Genomic DNA, 22,276 nt, shown 5'->3' with positions numbered 1-22,276 from the left:
CTTTCGAATATCGAATTTCCATGGTGTCATCTTCCTCACCTACAGACAATTCATGTTACCTTCTTACTCCTTTACAAACAATCTGATACAATTTTATAAATATCGAATTTACTCATTTCCATATTGTCTTGCCATCTTCCTCATCGGCATTCAATTTGATTTTTCCCTCTTCCTCCCTAACGTCCCTTCAGCCTATTATTGAAATCATATGGTATGTGGTTAAGTGCCTTATGCTGAGCGCACAACTTTTATAAACTCTGAGTTCGACTACCGCGTCAACTCCATGATTATTATTTATTTATTATGATTTATTTTTTCTGCTTTGGTGGTGGAAAAATCAATCAAAAATCAATAAAAAGTTTCTTTTTATAAGTACCAGAGAATTTAAACACAATGAGAAGGCGTTTTTGCTAGATTCCAACTTTTTTGCATGTGAACACGTCTTGCACTTCACCACACACAATCCAATTTCAATGTTAACCAGTTAACAGAAGAAAATTCTCTGTCAACAGTTTCAGCTAGTGTTAAATTCTCTGGATTTTCTCTTAATATGATTTCTTTGTAGGAATATAGGTATTTAGTAGGATTAATTAAATTTAAATTTTATTACTTTTAGCAATATATTTGCTTGTTTTATAATTTAATATGAATTTGAATTTAATTAATATAATTTAGAAATCTTGAAAAAGGTAAAATAAGCTTAATTTCAATGGTAAATGGAGGGTTGAAAATAGCCTTATGACGTTGCAAATAAGTATATACGGTCTAAGTAACAGATAAGACAACGTGAAACTTATAGTACGTTTGGAGCACCTGTTAGGCACTAGTTTAAGGTTATAGGTGTTTCAGGTTCGAACCTCAATACAGTTTGTTTTCTTTTTTTTTTTTATTGCTGAAAAATCCTGTTAACATATCGAATTATGAATTTTCGATAAGCAAAAGCCGATGTTATTTTGCTCATTCCAAAAAGTTTTCTTGAAAGTGCGGTTGACGCGATTAAAGTTACGCGGGTTTGAATATAATTAAAAAAATAAATTGCGATGTCGCGCGTTCGAAAATGTGTTGCTCGTGGGTGTTTGAACACCGAGAAGGTTTTGCCGGTCTTCCGTTGGCCGGTAAAGCCTTCTCAAGACAAGAAGTGGAGGGCGGCTTTGGGCATTGCCCTTGACGCCCATATTCCTAAATGGAATTATTATGTGTGCCGGGCACACTTTACAGACCGGGACCTTCATCATAAAGGCAACCGCCTTAGGGAGGATGCTGTGCCATACATTGGTAAGTAAAAATAATGGTTTAATTGTGTGAAAGTGGTGTAAAGGAGTTAAAAAAATATGTATGTGCGTGTGATGTGTGTATTTTCTATACCCAACAGAAAATTCTGTAAATGTTATTGGAAATACCTTTAAGTAAGTTTACAAAATAGGCGAAGTATAAATGCTTTCAATAGTAAATAAATTTAAATTTTCTTTTGTAAGCGTTGAGACCGAATGTTTGTTAATGATTTAGTTTTACAAAAAAAAATTAAATGTATTGCTTTCTTTTAAAATTGTATGTAAGCTTACATTTTTCAGCTTCTAACGAAATCAGCGTTTTATAAGCTTAATATCTATTTCTGTAAACTTACTTTTTAAAAATATTTTTATATAAATAAATATATTTTTGAAATAAATTTAATTATTATTCTTTTTTGGTTTATTTTATGTCTGCTATTTTGTTTTATTATATTGTATCCTTTTATATTCAAGTTTTTTTAAATTCATTTTATTATAATTTTTTTCTAATTCCTTTTATTAAATCTTTGGTTTATTTGCTTATGTTGTTTTATGTTTTATTATACTTTTATTTTCATTTATTTTACTAACATGTTTTTCTGTTTTTAATTTTTATTTTCTATAGTTTTTTTTTTTATCAAAGATTTTGAGCGGCATTATTTGTTAAATTTATTGGTTTTTTATAAAATTATTTTTTATTATTCTATTTTCTAGCGGCATTATTTTGTTAAATTTATTGGTTTTTTATAAAATTATTTTTTATTATTCTATTTTCTAAAGTTTTTTTTATCAAATATTTTGAGCGGCATTTTTTTTTTTTGTTAAATTTATTGATTTTTTTATACAATTTTTAATTGGGAAAAGCAACTAAATTATGGCATTTTCTATATAGATGCTACGGTTGCTGCCCCGATTGCCGAGGTCGCCGATGAGGAGCCGATGTGCTATGCAACCACTTTTTCTGCGCCCGTTTCTTCAACTCCAATTGCGGAGCCACGAAAACGTGCCAGAAAATGCTGCATTGGGTCCTGCGCAAAGGACGAAAGCTGTGTCCTTTATTCGTTCCCTAGCGACGAGGCTGCTTTCAATTCGTGGGCGACGGCATGTTGCTTAAATGTCCCTTTTAAAAACAGAAAAACGTTGAGCATTTGCGAACGTCACTTTGACAGCAAATATCTTGCAAAGAATAGAGTCCTGAAGGGTGCTTTTCCCAAATATCATTTGGAAGCAAATGATTTTAGTAGCTGTTCAGGCATTTCGGAGAATTGCGAAAATCCAAATGAAATGCCTGAAGGCACATTTGTATTGTCGGATGAAAGACCGGACATTACCCTTCAGGAGTTCGAAAAATTTTCTGACCTCTGGGCCAAGCGCGGGCACGGGCATTCGTCTGAGTTGGTAGGAGATGACATAGACATTTTTCAACATCCTGAACTTATGGCGAAAGTTTTTCAGATGTATCTGAAAAAAGACGTACAACGTTACAAACGCATTTTAGAGTTAGAAAAAGAAGTTCAGGATTTGAAAAAAGTACTTGAAACGGCTATTATACCTTCAGAAAACGCTAGTGCTGACGCTATTACATTCGCAAGAATGATAGTCGACACTACGTTTTCATATCCAAATGCAGAAAGTAAGACCTTGGCACAAAATATTAATTATATGTCCACAAAGGCCTACAACTTCCTCCGCGATGACTTAAATTTTGCATTGCCTCACAAAAAAACTCTTCTGTCGTGGCGACCAATAAAATATGTAGTACCAGGCATTGATAGTAACATTATTTCCAATTTGAAGACTGTTGTACGCGGGATGTCTGCAGATGAAAAAGTTTGTGAAATACTTTTTGACGAAATTTCGATCAAAAAGGATCTCGTATACAACAGAACAAAAGATAGAGATCTAATTGATGGCTTTGTTGACCTTGGCAATAATAGAAGAAAGCAGCAAGTTGCAGACAAGTGCTGCTTCTTCATGGTCAAAGGCATAACTTCTCATTGGAAATATGTTTTATCATATTACACTGTCAAAAATGGTCTAAAGGCAGAAGAATTGCGTGAAATTTTATTTGAAAATATTCAAGCGGTTGAGGATGTAGGTCTATCTCTTAAAGCAGTAATTTGTGACCAGGCAAAGACGAATGTTTCAATGTACGAAGGTCTGAATGTCACAAAGGATCATCCGTTTATTTTTGTAAAAGGAAAAAAAATTTATTTCATGTATGACTATTGTCATCTGATAAAATCTGTACGAAATAATTTACATAAGTACAATCTCGTTACTGGAAACGGATTAGCCAGCTTCGCTGTCATTCGGAAGTTATATGAGGTAGACAAAAAAAATCCAAATTTTAAAATATGCCCAAAACTAACTTCTACCCATATAGATCCGAATTGTTTTGAAAAGATGAGTGTGTCTCGGGCGACACAAGTCCTTAGCAATTCCGTGGCAGCTGGCATTGACATGGCATGGAAGAAGGGCCTTTTTTCGGATGATTCTTTCGTTTTAAATCATGCCATTCCAACTCAGATTTTCGTAAAACGAATGAACGACATTTTCGATGAGCTTAATTGCAAAAAAATTTCAAGTAATAACCCGATTAAATGGCCTATGAATAGGAAAAATAATTTGAAAGTTAAAAGATTGATGGATCACGTCGAATATCTTGAGGCAATTGTAAATCCCAATGATAAAGTGACATGCTTCGAGGGATTAATTTTAACCATTAAAGCTATGATAAGTTTATCTAGCGATATTTTTGAAGATTACCCGAAGGTTGAATATATATTATTGGGTAAATTGAATCAAGATGCGCTTGAAAACCTTTTTTATAAAATTCGAGCTAGTCAAGGCATCAATACCCATCCATCTGCGCATGATATCCAATATATAGTTGCTCGTTTGGTTACAATGCGCATTTTAAGATATAGATTTGATAACAAAAACAAAGGTAATAACTGTGAAGATGATGAAGACTTGGATTTAGAATGGAATACACTTCAAGAAGACGCTGGTGATGAACTATTCCAGGTAAATGAACAAGTTGTTTTGACCGAGGTCGCTGATCCAACGGATCAAGCTGATGAATCAAAAGAAGTTGACGAAGACGACCTTCTTGAAGAAGAAGAGGAACTTCTTGATTATGAAGAGGAAGAGGCATATCCTCTTAGTGTCATACCAGCGTTAGGCAATTTTTCCCCACTCACATTAGAAGATGAGGAAGAAGTTATTCCAGGGGAAATTCAAGTTCAGAGGTACTACACAGGATATACCATTTGTAATACTTTATTTAACAAACTGAATTGCGATAATTGTTCCAAAGCTACGGTAAAACCATATTGCGACTTGAACTCCGATTCGGAAGCCCTTATTCGGTCAAAAAATTATAAAGGGAATGAGAGATTATTGTTAGTGAACCCAAGCGATGATGTATTCGAATTATGTCATCGCCAAATGTTCTGGTATAAACAAATATTTAGCCAGAGATCTCATTACCCTGGTTTAAAAGAAAATATAATTGACATTTTGACCACTTTGACCGAACATGAGTTTCCAAATTGGTTTTCGGAAGCTGGGCCTTGTTTGGAACACCGTAAGCAACTATTAGATTCATTAGTTGTTGTTTTATTATTTAAAAATGCGAGATGGATGGCTAGAGATGACTTGATTACCACTCGAGAGCGCCATAAAAGCAATAAATTAAAACGACTAAATGCTCAACCTAGGAAAATTTAGCTCATCCATAGCCAAGCGTAATTGACAGTAGTAGTTGCTAGGGACAATCGGATAGTAAGTAAAATGTATATTTAAATGTTTAATGGAAATACTGATACATTTTTTTTCTTTTCTTTTCAGATTATTTTCTTAACACGTATATTTCGTAGATGTAGATTTAAATAAATTTCGTAAATTTAGATGTAAATATATTTCGTAGATGTAGATTTAAATAAATTTCGTAGATGTAGATTTAATAATTTTCGTAGATTTGGTATAAAAAATTAATTTTTATTTATTTCATTTGTGATAATAAAATCAATTTTAAAAACATTTATTAATATTATGAATTATTTTCTTTTTTCAGCTAACACGAGCCTAGACGAGTTGGTGTCAGGTGAAAATGATGTATTATTCATTGATGCATCGTGTGAGAGTTCGCTTTTAAGTGTTAGGCGAACTCGCAAATCGTGTTTACCTTTAAAAAATCTAAACATTTGACACACGAGCCTAGGTTTTCAAAATCGATTATATTACTCGTTTTTGTAAACCAGGTGAAAAAATCAGAGAATATGCACTTTTGCTTCTCTGAGAAATGATTTAATCTTAATTGATTATATCCTGAGAGAATTCGCCATTAAGAGTCTGGCGAATTCGTAAATCGTGTCTATTTATACCAATTCTCATTCAAGTGATTAAATGTTTTTAATTAATTTTTCCTTTTTTCTTTTCAGATTTTTAATAATTTTTGTTTTCTCTTCAGCTGTTTTATCACTTATTCTTGTTTTCCTTTCAGTTTTTTAAATAATTATTATTAAATCCCCTTTTCTAATTGTTTTGTATCTTATTTTCTCTTTTCGTGTTTCAGGCTTCTTTAAATTATTTGTGTTAAGCATATGTAAATAAAATAAAAATATAAATAAAAATATAAATGTATGAAAAAATTTAGTTTTGTTAATTATATTTATTAAGTTTGAATTTTTTTCTGTAATTTGAAATAATATTTCAAGTATACAGTTTTATATCCCTTTTAATTCTACCCTACCAAAGTGCAAATGTCAAGTTCATAGAAAATTCCGCCGATTTTTGGCAATTTTTTCCCTTTTTGACTATTTTGCGTTTAAAATCTTTGATTACCTCTTATTTTCAGCTTATTAATTCTCTGTTCGGACCTTATCAACTGACCAGGCATAATTTCAAATACATTGCGCTTGCAAGTGCGAACGACTTCAAAATTTCGCTTTTGTTATTTTGTTTGTAGGTCAGGTGAAGGCGGTGAAGAAAAAGAAGATTTTTCTCCTCATTAGAAACTTCGAAATATCAGAAAAGAAATGGAAATATGAAGTTTTGTGTGGTATAGTCTCATGCGTAAAAGGAATGGCATGTGTGCTTACGAAAGCCAAAATACTATTTTCATACATTTCACACACGCGCCAATTTTTATGAGTGCCTGGTAATATAAAAATGTTTCTTGTCCAATATTCTTCTTTCTTTACTCTTCTTACACTTTGAAGACAAGCAAGATTTTTGGATTTTTACAATGTCTTTGAAAGAATAAGTTTGCTTTTGAACAAGGTGCAGTAGGCGGGAATGGAAGTTTTTCTCTTAGGGTGTAGTAGTTTTGGCCTATATGTACGAGGCCACACAGAAACTTTGAATGTGTTAGTAAGCTGAATCAAGTCGAAATAAAAATGTTGTCTGACTTCGATTTTTTGTTCTTCCTCTTATGTTTGTGATTTTGTTGATGGGACGGAGGAGGGAATGTAAGATTTCCTCGCCAAAATCTAATGTTGTGTTAGTTTTGGCCTATATGTACGCGGCTGGACGAAATGTTTGAATGTGTTGGTAATAAGAATCGACACAAAATCAAAATGTAAGATTTTGTGTCTGGTTTGAGTTTTGTGCTTGTTGATGAAGCGAAGGCGGGTATGAAAGTTAGGAAAAATGCTTGCATATTTTAGCGACATTTGCTATTTTATATGTTCGCCTATTACCATGCCAGCTTTCTATAGTCTTGAATGCCCTTTTTAGCTTTGAGAACAATTTCTAACAATTGAAAGTAATATTAATTCAACAATTGTTTGAATTTGGTTAGCTTTTGATTTTGTCAAATGGTTTTAGCACATTATTATATCTTGCAAAAAATTTTGCTTTGATATTGCATTGTAAGAAAACGCGCTTATCGGCAAAATTTTGCTATTTTGGCGCAATATCAGAATTTTTCTAATTTCAGCAAAAAAAAAAAAAATAAAGACAACTGGAGCGGGATTCGAACCCACGAAAGCGCATAACAATTTGGTTGCCTACACAGCAGTGCCACAATAGCCTGTGACTTTTGATGGCCTAACAGGCTGTTATAAGAATGAGTTTCAAAGTAGTGAGTGCTGAGTGGTGAGTGAATGCGTGGGACATATATATAACTAACGGTAATTTCTAACTTGGAAACATATTTATATGTTGCACAAAGGAGATAGCTCTATTGTCCTCTTTGGTTTGTATAGTACATTTTACTTAGCAGCATTCATTAGAGATGCCAAATGCAATACTTAACAATGTACCATATGACGTAGGCGGGAATGTAAGATTTCCTCGCCGAAATCTAAGGTTGTGTTAGTGTTGGTCTATATGTACGAGGCCGGACGAAATGTTTGAATGGGTTGGTAATAAGAGTCGACACAAAATCAAAATTTAATATTTTGTCTAGAGTTGTGCTTTTTCGTTCATTTCAGAGATTCGAATCTTTCGTTCTTTTTCTGATGAACGAACAAGTTGTTCTTTTTGTTAATCTGTTCTTTTTTTTTCAAGCAAATTTGTTCACTGCTGCTTGCACCCGCGAAAAAAGCCAACAAGTATAGATGAGGGTGTGTATGCAGCAATGCTTTGTGTAACTAAAAGAACAAATGAACTAAAAGAACAAATAGAACCGAAATCGAAGATCTAGTTCACTTGTTCAGTTGAGAGACCCGGTCAATTTAACAAGTTCAGAACGAAACGACCCAACTCTAATTTTGTCTCTGGTTTGACTTGTTGATGAGGCGAAGGCGGGCATGGAAGTTAGGAAAAATGCTTGCATATTTAAGCGACATTTGCTATTTTATATGGTCGCCTATTACCATGCCAGCTTTCGACTTTTAACTTGCAAAAACATTTTGCTTTGAAATTGAAGAAACGCGCTTTATCGGCAAAATTTTGCTATTTTGGCGCAATATCTCAGCATTTTTATAATTTCAGCAAAAAAAAAAAATAAAGCTAGCGGGAGCGGGATTCGAACCCACGAAATCGTATAACAATGTAGCTGCCTACACAGCAGTGCCACAAATGCCTGTGACTTTCGATGGCCTAACAGGCTGTTATAAGCATGAGTTTCAAAGTAATGAGTGCTGAGTGGTGAGTGAATGCGTGGGACATATATATAATTAACGGTAATTTCTAACTTGGAAACATATTTATATGTTGCACAAAGGAGATAGCCCCATTATCCTCTATGATTCGTATAGTACTTTTTACTTCGCAGCATTCATTAGAGATGCCAAATGCATGAGTTTCAATCAAGTGATGGTGAGTGAATGCGTGGAATATATATATAACTAACGTTAATTTCTGGATTGGCAACATGTTTATAGGTTGTACAAAGGAGATAGCCCTAGTACTTTTTACTTAGCAGCATTCATTAGAGATGCCAAATGCAATTTATATTATCCAGTAACCCTACACATTTTTATGATGGCCTGGTGAATCGGGCTCTTTTTCAAATTTTCTGCCTTCTTTCTGTACTTATAAAAAGAAACTTTTTATTGATTTTTGATTGATTTTTCCACCACCAAAGCAGAAAAAATAAATCATAATAAATAAATAATAATCATGGAGTTGACGCGGTAGTCGAACTCAGAGTTTATAAAAGTTGTGCGCTCAGCATAAGGCACTTAACCACATACCATATGATTTCAATAATAGGCTGAAGGGACGTTAGGGAGGAAGAGGGAAAAATCAAATTGAATGCCGATGAGGAAGATGGCAAGACAATATGGAAATGAGTAAATTCGATATTTATAAAATTGTATCAGATTGTTTGTAAAGGAGTAAGAAGGTAACATGAATTGTCTGTAGGTGAGGAAGATGACACCATGGAAATTCGATATTCGAAAGTTAGTTGAAGGTGGGGAATTTGTGGTAATATTATTCGAGCAGATATGTTGTTCCCTTTTTCTGATGGCCTGGTAAAATCGGCTGTTTTGGGAAAAATGGGCACCTTTCCTCCCACATTCATGTAAGGTAAATGAATGAATGGATGGGACCAATATATAAATAATAAAACAACGAGCGGCATTGAACCACAAGTTGAAAAAAGACCTGCGCCAAACACCCTATTAAATAATTGGCTCCCAAGACCTTACTTAATGGGGGAAGTCAATTTACAATGAATCATCATAATTTATTTACAAAAAATCAGAGAATTCAAATTTCCAATATATTTGCTCTGATCAGAGATTTTTTGGTAACAGACGAACAGAGAAAATCGTTAAGAGAATTTTCTGTTACGTCTTGCACCCTGTTAAGTTAACATGAATTTGGGGAATAGTGGTGAAGTGCAAGACGTGTCACATGCAAATGGATCGTAAGCAGTGGATGCCAAAATAACGCCTTCTCGTTGTGTTTAAATTCTCTGTTTAAATTCTCTGTCATTGTGTTTAAATTCTCTGTTTTTACGCTGAAAATCGAATTATCAGAGAATTTAAACACAATGAGAAGGCGTTTTTGCTAGATTCCAACTTTTTTGCATGTGAACACGTCTTGCACTTCACCACACACAATCCAATTTCAATGTTAACCAGTTAACAGAAGAAAATTCTCTGTCAACAGTTTCAGCTAGTGTTAAATTCTCTGGATTTTCTCTTAATATGATTTCTTTGTAGGAATATAGGTATTTAGTAGGATTAATTAAATTTAAATTTTATTACTTTTAGCAATATATTTGCTTGTTTTATAATTTAATATGAATTTGAATTTAATTAATATAATTTAGAAATCTTGAAAAAGGTAAAATAAGCTTAATTTCAATGGTAAATGGAGGGTTGAAAATAGCCTTATGACGTTGCAAATAAGTATATACGGTCTAAGTAACAGATAAGACAACGTGAAACTTATAGTACGTTTGGAGCACCTGTTAGGCACTAGTTTAAGGTTATAGGTGTTTCAGGTTCGAACCTCAATACAGTTTGTTTTCTTTTTTTTTTTTATTGCTGAAAAATCCTGTTAACATATCGAATTATGAATTTTCGATAAGCAAAAGCCGATGTTATTTTGCTCATTCCAAAAAGTTTTCTTGAAAGTGCGGTTGACGCGATTAAAGTTACGCGGGTTTGAATATAATTAAAAAAATAAATTGCGATGTCGCGCGTTCGAAAATGTGTTGCTCGTGGGTGTTTGAACACCGAGAAGGTTTTGCCGGTCTTCCGTTGGCCGGTAAAGCCTTCTCAAGACAAGAAGTGGAGGGCGGCTTTGGGCATTGCCCTTGACGCCCATATTCCTAAATGGAATTATTATGTGTGCCGGGCACACTTTACAGACCGGGACCTTCATCATAAAGGCAACCGCCTTAGGGAGGATGCTGTGCCATACATTGGTAAGTAAAAATAATGGTTTAATTGTGTGAAAGTGGTGTAAAGGAGTTAAAAAAATATGTATGTGCGTGTGATGTGTGTATTTTCTATACCCAACAGAAAATTCTGTAAATGTTATTGGAAATACCTTTAAGTAAGTTTACAAAATAGGCGAAGTATAAATGCTTTCAATAGTAAATAAATTTAAATTTTCTTTTGTAAGCGTTGAGACCGAATGTTTGTTAATGATTTAGTTTTACAAAAAAAAATTAAATGTATTGCTTTCTTTTAAAATTGTATGTAAGCTTACATTTTTCAGCTTCTAACGAAATCAGCGTTTTATAAGCTTAATATCTATTTCTGTAAACTTACTTTTTAAAAATATTTTTATATAAATAAATATATTTTTGAAATAAATTTAATTATTATTCTTTTTTGGTTTATTTTATGTCTGCTATTTTGTTTTATTATATTGTATCCTTTTATATTCAAGTTTTTTTAAATTCATTTTATTATAATTTTTTTCTAATTCCTTTTATTAAATCTTTGGTTTATTTGCTTATGTTGTTTTATGTTTTATTATACTTTTATTTTCATTTATTTTACTAACATGTTTTTCTGTTTTTAATTTTTATTTTCTATAGTTTTTTTTTTTATCAAAGATTTTGAGCGGCATTATTTGTTAAATTTATTGGTTTTTTATAAAATTATTTTTTATTATTCTATTTTCTAGCGGCATTATTTTGTTAAATTTATTGGTTTTTTATAAAATTATTTTTTATTATTCTATTTTCTAAAGTTTTTTTTATCAAATATTTTGAGCGGCATTTTTTTTTTTTGTTAAATTTATTGATTTTTTTATACAATTTTTAATTGGGAAAAGCAACTAAATTATGGCATTTTCTATATAGATGCTACGGTTGCTGCCCCGATTGCCGAGGTCGCCGATGAGGAGCCGATGTGCTATGCAACCACTTTTTCTGCGCCCGTTTCTTCAACTCCAATTGCGGAGCCACGAAAACGTGCCAGAAAATGCTGCATTGGGTCCTGCGCAAAGGACGAAAGCTGTGTCCTTTATTCGTTCCCTAGCGACGAGGCTGCTTTCAATTCGTGGGCGACGGCATGTTGCTTAAATGTCCCTTTTAAAAACAGAAAAACGTTGAGCATTTGCGAACGTCACTTTGACAGCAAATATCTTGCAAAGAATAGAGTCCTGAAGGGTGCTTTTCCCAAATATCATTTGGAAGCAAATGATTTTAGTAGCTGTTCAGGCATTTCGGAGAATTGCGAAAATCCAAATGAAATGCCTGAAGGCACATTTGTATTGTCGGATGAAAGACCGGACATTACCCTTCAGGAGTTCGAAAAATTTTCTGACCTCTGGGCCAAGCGCGGGCACGGGCATTCGTCTGAGTTGGTAGGAGATGACATAGACATTTTTCAACATCCTGAACTTATGGCGAAAGTTTTTCAGATGTATCTGAAAAAAGACGTACAACGTTACAAACGCATTTTAGAGTTAGAAAAAGAAGTTCAGGATTTGAAAAAAGTACTTGAAACGGCTATTATACCTTCAGAAAACGCTAGTGCTGACGCTATTACATTCGCAAGAATGATAGTCGACACTACGTTTTCATATCCAAATGCAGAAAGTAAGACCTTGGCACAAAATATTAATTATATGTCCACAAAGGCCTACAACTTCCTCCGCGATGACTTAAATTTTGCATTGCCTCACAAAAAAACTCTTCTGTCGTGGCGACCAATAAAATATGTAGTACCAGGCATTGATAGTAACATTATTTCCAATTTGAAGACTGTTGTACGCGGGATGTCTGCAGATGAAAAAGTTTGTGAAATACTTTTTGACGAAATTTCGATCAAAAAGGATCTCGTATACAACAGAACAAAAGATAGAGATCTAATTGATGGCTTTGTTGACCTTGGCAATAATAGAAGAAAGCAGCAAGTTGCAGACAAGTGCTGCTTCTTCATGGTCAAAGGCATAACTTCTCATTGGAAATATGTTTTATCATATTACACTGTCAAAAATGGTCTAAAGGCAGAAGAATTGCGTGAAATTTTATTTGAAAATATTCAAGCGGTTGAGGATGTAGGTCTATCTCTTAAAGCAGTAATTTGTGACCAGGCAAAGACGAATGTTTCAATGTACGAAGGTCTGAATGTCACAAAGGATCATCCGTTTATTTTTGTAAAAGGAAAAAAAATTTATTTCATGTATGACTATTGTCATCTGATAAAATCTGTACGAAATAATTTACATAAGTACAATCTCGTTACTGGAAACGGATTAGCCAGCTTCGCTGTCATTCGGAAGTTATATGAGGTAGACAAAAAAAATCCAAATTTTAAAATATGCCCAAAACTAACTTCTACCCATATAGATCCGAATTGTTTTGAAAAGATGAGTGTGTCTCGGGCGACACAAGTCCTTAGCAATTCCGTGGCAGCTGGCATTGACATGGCATGGAAGAAGGGCCTTTTTTCGGATGATTCTTTCGTTTTAAATCATGCCATTCCAACTCAGATTTTCGTAAAACGAATGAACGACATTTTCGATGAGCTTAATTGCAAAAAAATTTCAAGTAATAACCCGATTAAATGGCCTATGAATAGGAAAAATAATTTGAAAGTTAAAAGATTGATGGATCACGTCGAATATCTTGAGGCAATTGTAAATCCCAATGATAAAGTGACATGCTTCGAGGGATTAATTTTAACCATTAAAGCTATGATAAGTTTATCTAGCGATATTTTTGAAGATTACCCGAAGGTTGAATATATATTATTGGGTAAATTGAATCAAGATGCGCTTGAAAACCTTTTTTATAAAATTCGAGCTAGTCAAGGCATCAATACCCATCCATCTGCGCATGATATCCAATATATAGTTGCTCGTTTGGTTACAATGCGCATTTTAAGATATAGATTTGATAACAAAAACAAAGGTAATAACTGTGAAGATGATGAAGACTTGGATTTAGAATGGAATACACTTCAAGAAGACGCTGGTGATGAACTATTCCAGGTAAATGAACAAGTTGTTTTGACCGAGGTCGCTGATCCAACGGATCAAGCTGATGAATCAAAAGAAGTTGACGAAGACGACCTTCTTGAAGAAGAAGAGGAACTTCTTGATTATGAAGAGGAAGAGGCATATCCTCTTAGTGTCATACCAGCGTTAGGCAATTTTTCCCCACTCACATTAGAAGATGAGGAAGAAGTTATTCCAGGGGAAATTCAAGTTCAGAGGTACTACACAGGATATACCATTTGTAATACTTTATTTAACAAACTGAATTGCGATAATTGTTCCAAAGCTACGGTAAAACCATATTGCGACTTGAACTCCGATTCGGAAGCCCTTATTCGGTCAAAAAATTATAAAGGGAATGAGAGATTATTGTTAGTGAACCCAAGCGATGATGTATTCGAATTATGTCATCGCCAAATGTTCTGGTATAAACAAATATTTAGCCAGAGATCTCATTACCCTGGTTTAAAAGAAAATATAATTGACATTTTGACCACTTTGACCGAACATGAGTTTCCAAATTGGTTTTCGGAAGCTGGGCCTTGTTTGGAACACCGTAAGCAACTATTAGATTCATTAGTTGTTGTTTTATTATTTAAAAATGCGAGATGGATGGCTAGAGATGACTTGATTACCACTCGAGAGCGCCATAAAAGCAATAAATTAAAACGACTAAATGCTCAACCTAGGAAAATTTAGCTCATCCATAGCCAAGCGTAATTGACAGTAGTAGTTGCTAGGGACAATCGGATAGTAAGTAAAATGTATATTTAAATGTTTAATGGAAATACTGATACATTTTTTTTCTTTTCTTTTCAGATTATTTTCTTAACACGTATATTTCGTAGATGTAGATTTAAATAAATTTCGTAAATTTAGATGTAAATATATTTCGTAGATGTAGATTTAAATAAATTTCGTAGATGTAGATTTAATAATTTTCGTAGATTTGGTATAAAAAATTAATTTTTATTTATTTCATTTGTGATAATAAAATCAATTTTAAAAACATTTATTAATATTATGAATTATTTTCTTTTTTCAGCTAACACGAGCCTAGACGAGTTGGTGTCAGGTGAAAATGATGTATTATTCATTGATGCATCGTGTGAGAGTTCGCTTTTAAGTGTTAGGCGAACTCGCAAATCGTGTTTACCTTTAAAAAATCTAAACATTTGACACACGAGCCTAGGTTTTCAAAATCGATTATATTACTCGTTTTTGTAAACCAGGTGAAAAAATCAGAGAATATGCACTTTTGCTTCTCTGAGAAATGATTTAATCTTAATTGATTATATCCTGAGAGAATTCGCCATTAAGAGTCTGGCGAATTCGTAAATCGTGTCTATTTATACCAATTCTCATTCAAGTGATTAAATGTTTTTAATTAATTTTTCCTTTTTTCTTTTCAGATTTTTAATAATTTTTGTTTTCTCTTCAGCTGTTTTATCACTTATTCTTGTTTTCCTTTCAGTTTTTTAAATAATTATTATTAAATCCCCTTTTCTAATTGTTTTGTATCTTATTTTCTCTTTTCGTGTTTCAGGCTTCTTTAAATTATTTGTGTTAAGCATATGTAAATAAAATAAAAATATAAATAAAAATATAAATGTATGAAAAAATTTAGTTTTGTTAATTATATTTATTAAGTTTGAATTTTTTTCTGTAATTTGAAATAATATTTCAAGTATACAGTTTTATATCCCTTTTAATTCTACCCTACCAAAGTGCAAATGTCAAGTTCATAGAAAATTCCGCCGATTTTTGGCAATTTTTTCCCTTTTTGACTATTTTGCGTTTAAAATCTTTGATTACCTCTTATTTTCAGCTTATTAATTCTCTGTTCGGACCTTATCAACTGACCAGGCATAATTTCAAATACATTGCGCTTGCAAGTGCGAACGACTTCAAAATTTCGCTTTTGTTATTTTGTTTGTAGGTCAGGTGAAGGCGGTGAAGAAAAAGAAGATTTTTCTCCTCATTAGAAACTTCGAAATATCAGAAAAGAAATGGAAATATGAAGTTTTGTGTGGTATAGTCTCATGCGTAAAAGGAATGGCATGTGTGCTTACGAAAGCCAAAATACTATTTTCATACATTTCACACACGCGCCAATTTTTATGAGTGCCTGGTAATATAAAAATGTTTCTTGTCCAATATTCTTCTTTCTTTACTCTTCTTACACTTTGAAGACAAGCAAGATTTTTGGATTTTTACAATGTCTTTGAAAGAATAAGTTTGCTTTTGAACAAGGTGCAGTAGGCGGGAATGGAAGTTTTTCTCTTAGGGTGTAGTAGTTTTGGCCTATATGTACGAGGCCACACAGAAACTTTGAATGTGTTAGTAAGCTGAATCAAGTCGAAATAAAAATGTTGTCTGACTTCGATTTTTTGTTCTTCCTCTTATGTTTGTGATTTTGTTGATGGGACGGAGGAGGGAATGTAAGATTTCCTCGCCAAAATCTAATGTTGTGTTAGTTTTGGCCTATATGTACGCGGCTGGACGAAATGTTTGAATGTGTTGGTAATAAGAATCGACACAAAATCAAAATGTAAGATTTTGTGTCTGGTTTGAGTTTTGTGCTTGTTGATGAAGCGAAGGCGGGTATGAAAGTTAGGAAAAATGCTTGCATATTTTAGCGACATTTGCTATTTTATATGTTCGCCTATTACCATGCCAGCTTTCTATAGTCTTGAATGCCCTTTTTAGCTTTGAGAACAATTTCTAACAATTGAAAGTAATATTAATTCAACAATTGTTTGAATTTGGTTAGCTTTTGATTTTGTCAAATGGTTTTAGCACATTATTATATCTTGCAAAAAATTTTGCTTTGATATTGCATTGTAAGAAAACGCGCTTATCGGCAAAATTTTGCTATTTTGGCGCAATATCAGAATTTTTCTAATTTCAGCAAAAAAAAAAAAAATAAAGACAACTGGAGCGGGATTCGAACCCACGAAAGCGCATAACAATTTGGTTGCCTACACAGCAGTGCCACAATAGCCTGTGACTTTTGATGGCCTAACAGGCTGTTATAAGAATGAGTTTCAAAGTAGTGAGTGCTGAGTGGTGAGTGAATGCGTGGGACATATATATAACTAACGGTAATTTCTAACTTGGAAACATATTTATATGTTGCACAAAGGAGATAGCTCTATTGTCCTCTTTGGTTTGTATAGTACATTTTACTTAGCAGCATTCATTAGAGATGCCAAATGCAATACTTAACAATGTACCATATGACGTAGGCGGGAATGTAAGATTTCCTCGCCGAAATCTAAAGTTGTGTTAGTGTTGGTCTATATGTACGAGGCCGGACGAAATGTTTGAATGGGTTGGTAATAAGAGTCGACACAAAATCAAAATTTAATATTTTGTCTAGAGTTGTGCTTTTTCGTTCATTTCAGAGATTCGAATCTTTCGTTCTTTTTCTGATGAACGAACAAGTTGTTCTTTTTGTTAATCTGTTCTTTTTTTTTCAAGCAAATTTGTTCACTGCTGCTTGCACCCGCGAAAAAAGCCAACAAGTATAGATGAGGGTGTGTATGCAGCAATGCTTTGTGTAACTAAAAGAACAAATGAACTAAAAGAACAAATAGAACCGAAATCGAAGATCTAGTTCACTTGTTCAGTTGAGAGACCCGGTCAATTTAACAAGTTCAGAACGAAACGACCCAACTCTAATTTTGTCTCTGGTTTGACTTGTTGATGAGGCGAAGGCGGGCATGGAAGTTAGGAAAAATGCTTGCATATTTAAGCGACATTTGCTATTTTATATGGTCGCCTATTACCATGCCAGCTTTCGACTTTTAACTTGCAAAAACATTTTGCTTTGAAATTGAAGAAACGCGCTTTATCGGCAAAATTTTGCTATTTTGGCGCAATATCTCAGCATTTTTATAATTTCAGCAAAAAAAAAAAATAAAGCTAGCGGGAGCGGGATTCGAACCCACGAAATCGTATAACAGTGTAGCTGCCTACACAGCAGTGCCACAAATGCCTGTGACTTTCGATGGCCTAACAGGCTGTTATAAGCATGAGTTTCAAAGTAATGAGTGCTGAGTGGTGAGTGAATGCGTGGGACATATATATAATTAACGGTAATTTCTAACTTGGAAACATATTTATATGTTGCACAAAGGAGATAGCCCCATTATCCTCTATGATTCGTATAGTACTTTTTACTTCGCAGCATTCATTAGAGATGCCAAATGCATGAGTTTCAATCAAGTGATGGTGAGTGAATGCGTGGAATATATATATAACTAACGTTAATTTCTGGATTGGCAACATGTTTATAGGTTGTACAAAGGAGATAGCCCTAGTACTTTTTACTTAGCAGCATTCATTAGAGATGCCAAATGCAATTTATATTATCCAGTAACCCTACACATTTTTATGATGGCCTGGTGAATCGGGCTCTTTTTCAAATTTTCTGCCTTCTTTCTGTACTTATAAAAAGAAACTTTTTATTGATTTTTGATTGATTTTTCCACCACCAAAGCAGAAAAAATAAATCATAATAAATAAATAATAATCATGGAGTTGACGCGGTAGTCGAACTCAGAGTTTATAAAAGTTGTGCGCTCAGCATAAGGCACTTAACCACATACCATATGATTTCAATAATAGGCTGAAGGGACGTTAGGGAGGAAGAGGGAAAAATCAAATTGAATGCCGATGAGGAAGATGGCAAGACAATATGGAAATGAGTAAATTCGATATTTATAAAATTGTATCAGATTGTTTGTAAAGGAGTAAGAAGGTAACATGAATTGTCTGTAGGTGAGGAAGATGACACCATGGAAATTCGATATTCGAAAGTTAGTTGAAGGTGGGGAATTTGTGGTAATATTATTCGAGCAGATATGTTGTTCCCTTTTTCTGATGGCCTGGTAAAATCGGCTGTTTTGGGAAAAATGGGCACCTTTCCTCCCACATTCATGTAAGGTAAATGAATGAATGGATGGGACCAATATATAAATAATAAAACAACGAGCGGCATTGAACCACAAGTTGAAAAAAGACCTGCGCCAAACACCCTATTAAATAATTGGCTCCCAAGACCTTACTTAATGGGGGAAGTCAATTTACAATGAATCATCATAATTTATTTACAAAAAATCAGAGAATTCAAATTTCCAATATATTTGCTCTGATCAGAGATTTTTTGGTAACAGACGAACAGAGAAAATCGTTAAGAGAATTTTCTGTTACGTCTTGCACCCTGTTAAGTTAACATGAATTTGGGGAATAGTGGTGAAGTGCAAGACGTGTCACATGCAAATGGATCGTAAGCAGTGGATGCCAAAATAACGCCTTCTCGTTGTGTTTAAATTCTCTGGAATTATCCACCACCGAAACTCCAACCGGAAACAGTTTAAAGCGCACTGTATGTTTTAGAAATAAATTAGGTAAGAATCCTTTTAAGAACGATTTTGGGTAGATTATTTAACATAAATTGTTACAATGAATAATTAAATACAATTGTATATATTAAGTTCAACCATACATATGAAAGAAAGTACAAAATATCAGGCGAGACGTGAGAGTATTGAATTATGCAACGCGGTAAACGAACATTCAAAGCTGATGCAGTTATACAAGTTGTTGTAGTGCGAACACCAGTTACGCAGTGGATCTCGCCCATAATGAGCTTATGAATGAACTTTACCCCTAGTAAAGTTCTTCGATTTTCTAAAGTTGCCAGATTAATAAGGAGAAGCCTATTTCTATATGGTGGCAAATGCACACTTGAATCCCAGTTAAGACCACGTAGTGCAAATATAATGAATTGCTTCTGTACCGATTTAATACGCTTTATAAAGTTTTGATACCCTGGGCACCAGACACATGAACAATACTCTAAGATTGGTCGTACCAACGATGTGTAGATCGTCTTAGTCAGATACGGATCATTAAACTCCTTAGCCCATCGCTTCACAAAACCGAGTATACTCGTTGCTTTGCTTACCATTGTTGAAATATGCATACTAAAAGTCAGTTTTGGATCAAAAAGCACGCCCAGATCACTTACAACAGATATACGCTCCAAAGGCGTGCTGTTTAGCGTATACGATGTTAAACTTGGCTTCACTCGGTGAAATGTCATTAGTTTGCACTTCGAGTTGTTCAAAACTAGTAGATTTGCAGTACACCAGCATTGAAATGAATCCAAGTCTGCATGAAGAAACTCCACGCGGGAAGACTCCGAAAGCAAGTATGAGTAGCAAAGTTTAACATCATCCGCATACATAAGAGTTCGGGAATGTATAAGAGTTTGTGGTAAGTCTTTTATAAACAAGGTAAAAAGTAATGGACCCAAATGACTACCCTGTGGCACACCAGACGTTGCAGCAAACAACCTTGAAGGACTATTTTTAAACAGAACTTGTTGAGTGCGATTCGCGAGATAGTTTTCGAGCCATACAAGTAAATGCTTCGGAAACCCAAGTAAATCAAGTTTGTAAACTAAAAGCTCATGATTGACAGAGTGTAACGCTTTACTGAAGTCGGTATAGATTACATCCATTTGCCTATTGTTGAAAATCCATTCATTCATTCAAGAAGTGAACTCTAGCAAGTTGGTAGTGGTTGATCTACGCGGCACAAAACCATGCTGGCAGGGCGATAATATAGAGCTACAAATGTGTTGAAGTTGACATGTAATTATTTGCTCAAATGTTTTGGGAATAGCTGAAAGCTTAACTATACCTCTATAGTTCTCGATACTAGACCTACTACCTTTTTTGTTCAAAGGTATAATAAATAATTTTCCAAATCAAAGGAAAAGTGGCAGAGTCCATAGATAACTGGAATTATTTATATATGGCTCATATCATTAAATTTTGCCGCTGTCCTCCCCAGCCATCAATGAAAGTTTTGATAAAAGTCTAGAGCAGCGGTGACGTTTCCCATGGCATGCGGTTCAATATTTCAGAGCGCCTTAGGATTTTTTTTGCCGATCAAGGGCTGTCGTTTAAGTATAACCTCATTCAATTTGTTGCGTCCCTCCTACAAATTGTCAACCACCGACCAGCTCCTTGCAGCTAGACTGTTCAGTACCGTCCCGGAGCAGGCATGCCGGTTCTAGAATGTGGTTCTGCTGCATATGTCGGAAAATTTTAAAATGCTAAGTATAAATCAGTTAGTAACAACAGGCGGCCGTTAAAACGATGGCCAAAAATTAAGATATATTCACCAGATTCAGTACACAGGCTTATTTGTTTTTTGATTTACTTCCTAGGAAATTTGGGCCGAACTTTTCATACAATTTTCAACGTACTCCTATTTTCTCAACAAATTGTTGGGACGGGACCTGCATCCCCCAACGGGTTAGGGGGCTTAGAATATACGCGCGGTAGGTATGCCCATCGTAAGAGGCGACTAAAATACGAAATTGATTCAAAGGGTTGTGTAGCGCAACCCTCTCAAGGGGTTGCCAGCGCAATAAATAGCTTCTTATTGTTGTTGTAGCGATAAGGACCCTCCCGAAGGCCTTGGGGAGTGTTATCAATGTTGATGGTTCCTTGTCGGATGCAGATTCGGTACGTTCCGGTAACAAGCACCATAAAGGTACTAGCCCGACCATCTCGGTAACGATTTGGTATGACCACATGAAACCTTCTAGGCCATAACGCCCTCTCACCCCCTAGATCCATCAGGAGTTCGGGGTCGCCAGAGCAGCGTCTGTTAATGAAACAGGATTCGCCACGGGTATGTGAGGTTGACAATTGGGTCGGAGAAGCTCTCCTTTGAGTTAAACTCTTCACAAAACATTTAATATTAAAGTCGAATGAAATGCGTCAAAATTTAACTATACTTGGTAAGAACATTGTAACTAGGAAAGTACCTCTTTTAAAGCCGCTTACAGAATACTATATTTACATATGTACAAGCAGTGTGTTCAAGCTTTCATATTATTTAACGTTCGTAACATTTCTCCTCAAATGTCTCCTTAATATATAGAGAGAGCACATGCTGGGTATATAATGTTTGGTTTCGTTCGAACTTGGACTTCCTTACTTGGTTTTTATACGGTTTAAAGTTCTATTTTTGGCGGCCGACGTGGTGTGATGGTAGCGTGCTCCGCCATCCACACCGAAGATACTGGGTTTACGCCCCCGGCAAAATTTTAGAAACAAGTTTCTTCAATTAGAAGAAAAATTTTCTAAACGGGTCGCCCCTCGGCAGTGTTTGGCAAGCACTCCGAGCATATTTCTGCCATGAAAAGCTCTCCTTTCGGAGTCGGCATAAAACAAGTAGGTCCCGTCCGCCAATATGTAGGAAAAATCAAGAGGAGCACGACGCAAATTGGAAGAGAAGCTCGCCTAAAATCTCTTCGGAGGTTATCGCGCCTTACAGTTTCTTATTTTTAAAGTGTTTTTTTTTTTACAACAGCGGATTTTTTGCAAATGTTTCTCATTTGATGACCCAATATTGAGCTTTTGCCAATTTAGCAATAAAACTATTAGCAATTTAATGTGGGTTAAATTCAACAAAACATGTGAAAATGGGAAATTTTTGTTATTTCATATGCAATACTGTATTATGTAAATTGAGCATGAATCGTGTTACCTAAAAACTGGAGAAATTATTTTGGACTAATGCTCAAGTTAAACTTCCTAGAATAAATG

The 22,276-nt window shown here is 34.4% G+C and overlaps 2 protein-coding genes across 4 annotated transcripts; both read left to right on the top strand.

Annotated features, from left to right (window-relative positions):
* Nucleotides 1-791: 791 nt before the first annotated feature.
* On the top strand, nt 792-5,841 carry LOC137247188 (uncharacterized). 2 transcript variants are annotated; one of them, XR_010951791.1, is made up of 3 exons: nt 792-1,275; nt 2,164-5,060; nt 5,127-5,841. XR_010951791.1 is itself a non-coding variant. In XM_067778290.1 (2 exons), the coding sequence occupies exons 1-2, from the start codon at nt 1,041-1,043 to the stop codon at nt 5,004-5,006; spliced, it is 3,078 nt and encodes a 1,025-aa protein (XP_067634391.1). In that variant the 5' UTR covers nt 792-1,040; the 3' UTR covers nt 5,007-5,841. The 2 variants fall into 2 exon arrangements, 1 of the variants encoding a protein (XP_067634391.1); XM_067778290.1 differs by having other exon boundaries at nt 2,164-5,841.
* A 4,283-nt stretch (nt 5,842-10,124) lies between these two features.
* Nucleotides 10,125-15,174, top strand: LOC137247187 (uncharacterized). 2 transcript variants are annotated; one of them, XR_010951790.1, is made up of 3 exons: nt 10,125-10,608; nt 11,497-14,393; nt 14,460-15,174. XR_010951790.1 is itself a non-coding variant. In XM_067778288.1 (2 exons), exons 1-2 carry the CDS (start codon nt 10,374-10,376, stop codon nt 14,337-14,339), a joined length of 3,078 nt encoding a protein of 1,025 aa, XP_067634389.1. In that variant the 5' UTR covers nt 10,125-10,373; the 3' UTR covers nt 14,340-15,174. The 2 variants fall into 2 exon arrangements, 1 of the variants encoding a protein (XP_067634389.1); XM_067778288.1 differs by having other exon boundaries at nt 11,497-15,174.
* Nucleotides 15,175-22,276: the final 7,102 nt, after the last annotated feature.

Source organism: Eurosta solidaginis, chromosome 3 (assembly GCF_040869045.1).
Source record: "Eurosta solidaginis isolate ZX-2024a chromosome 3, ASM4086904v1, whole genome shotgun sequence".
Taxonomy (NCBI): domain Eukaryota; kingdom Metazoa; phylum Arthropoda; class Insecta; order Diptera; family Tephritidae; genus Eurosta; species Eurosta solidaginis.
The sequence above is the reverse complement of the archived record's forward strand: the minus strand, read 5'-3'. Positions and strand labels throughout refer to the sequence as shown.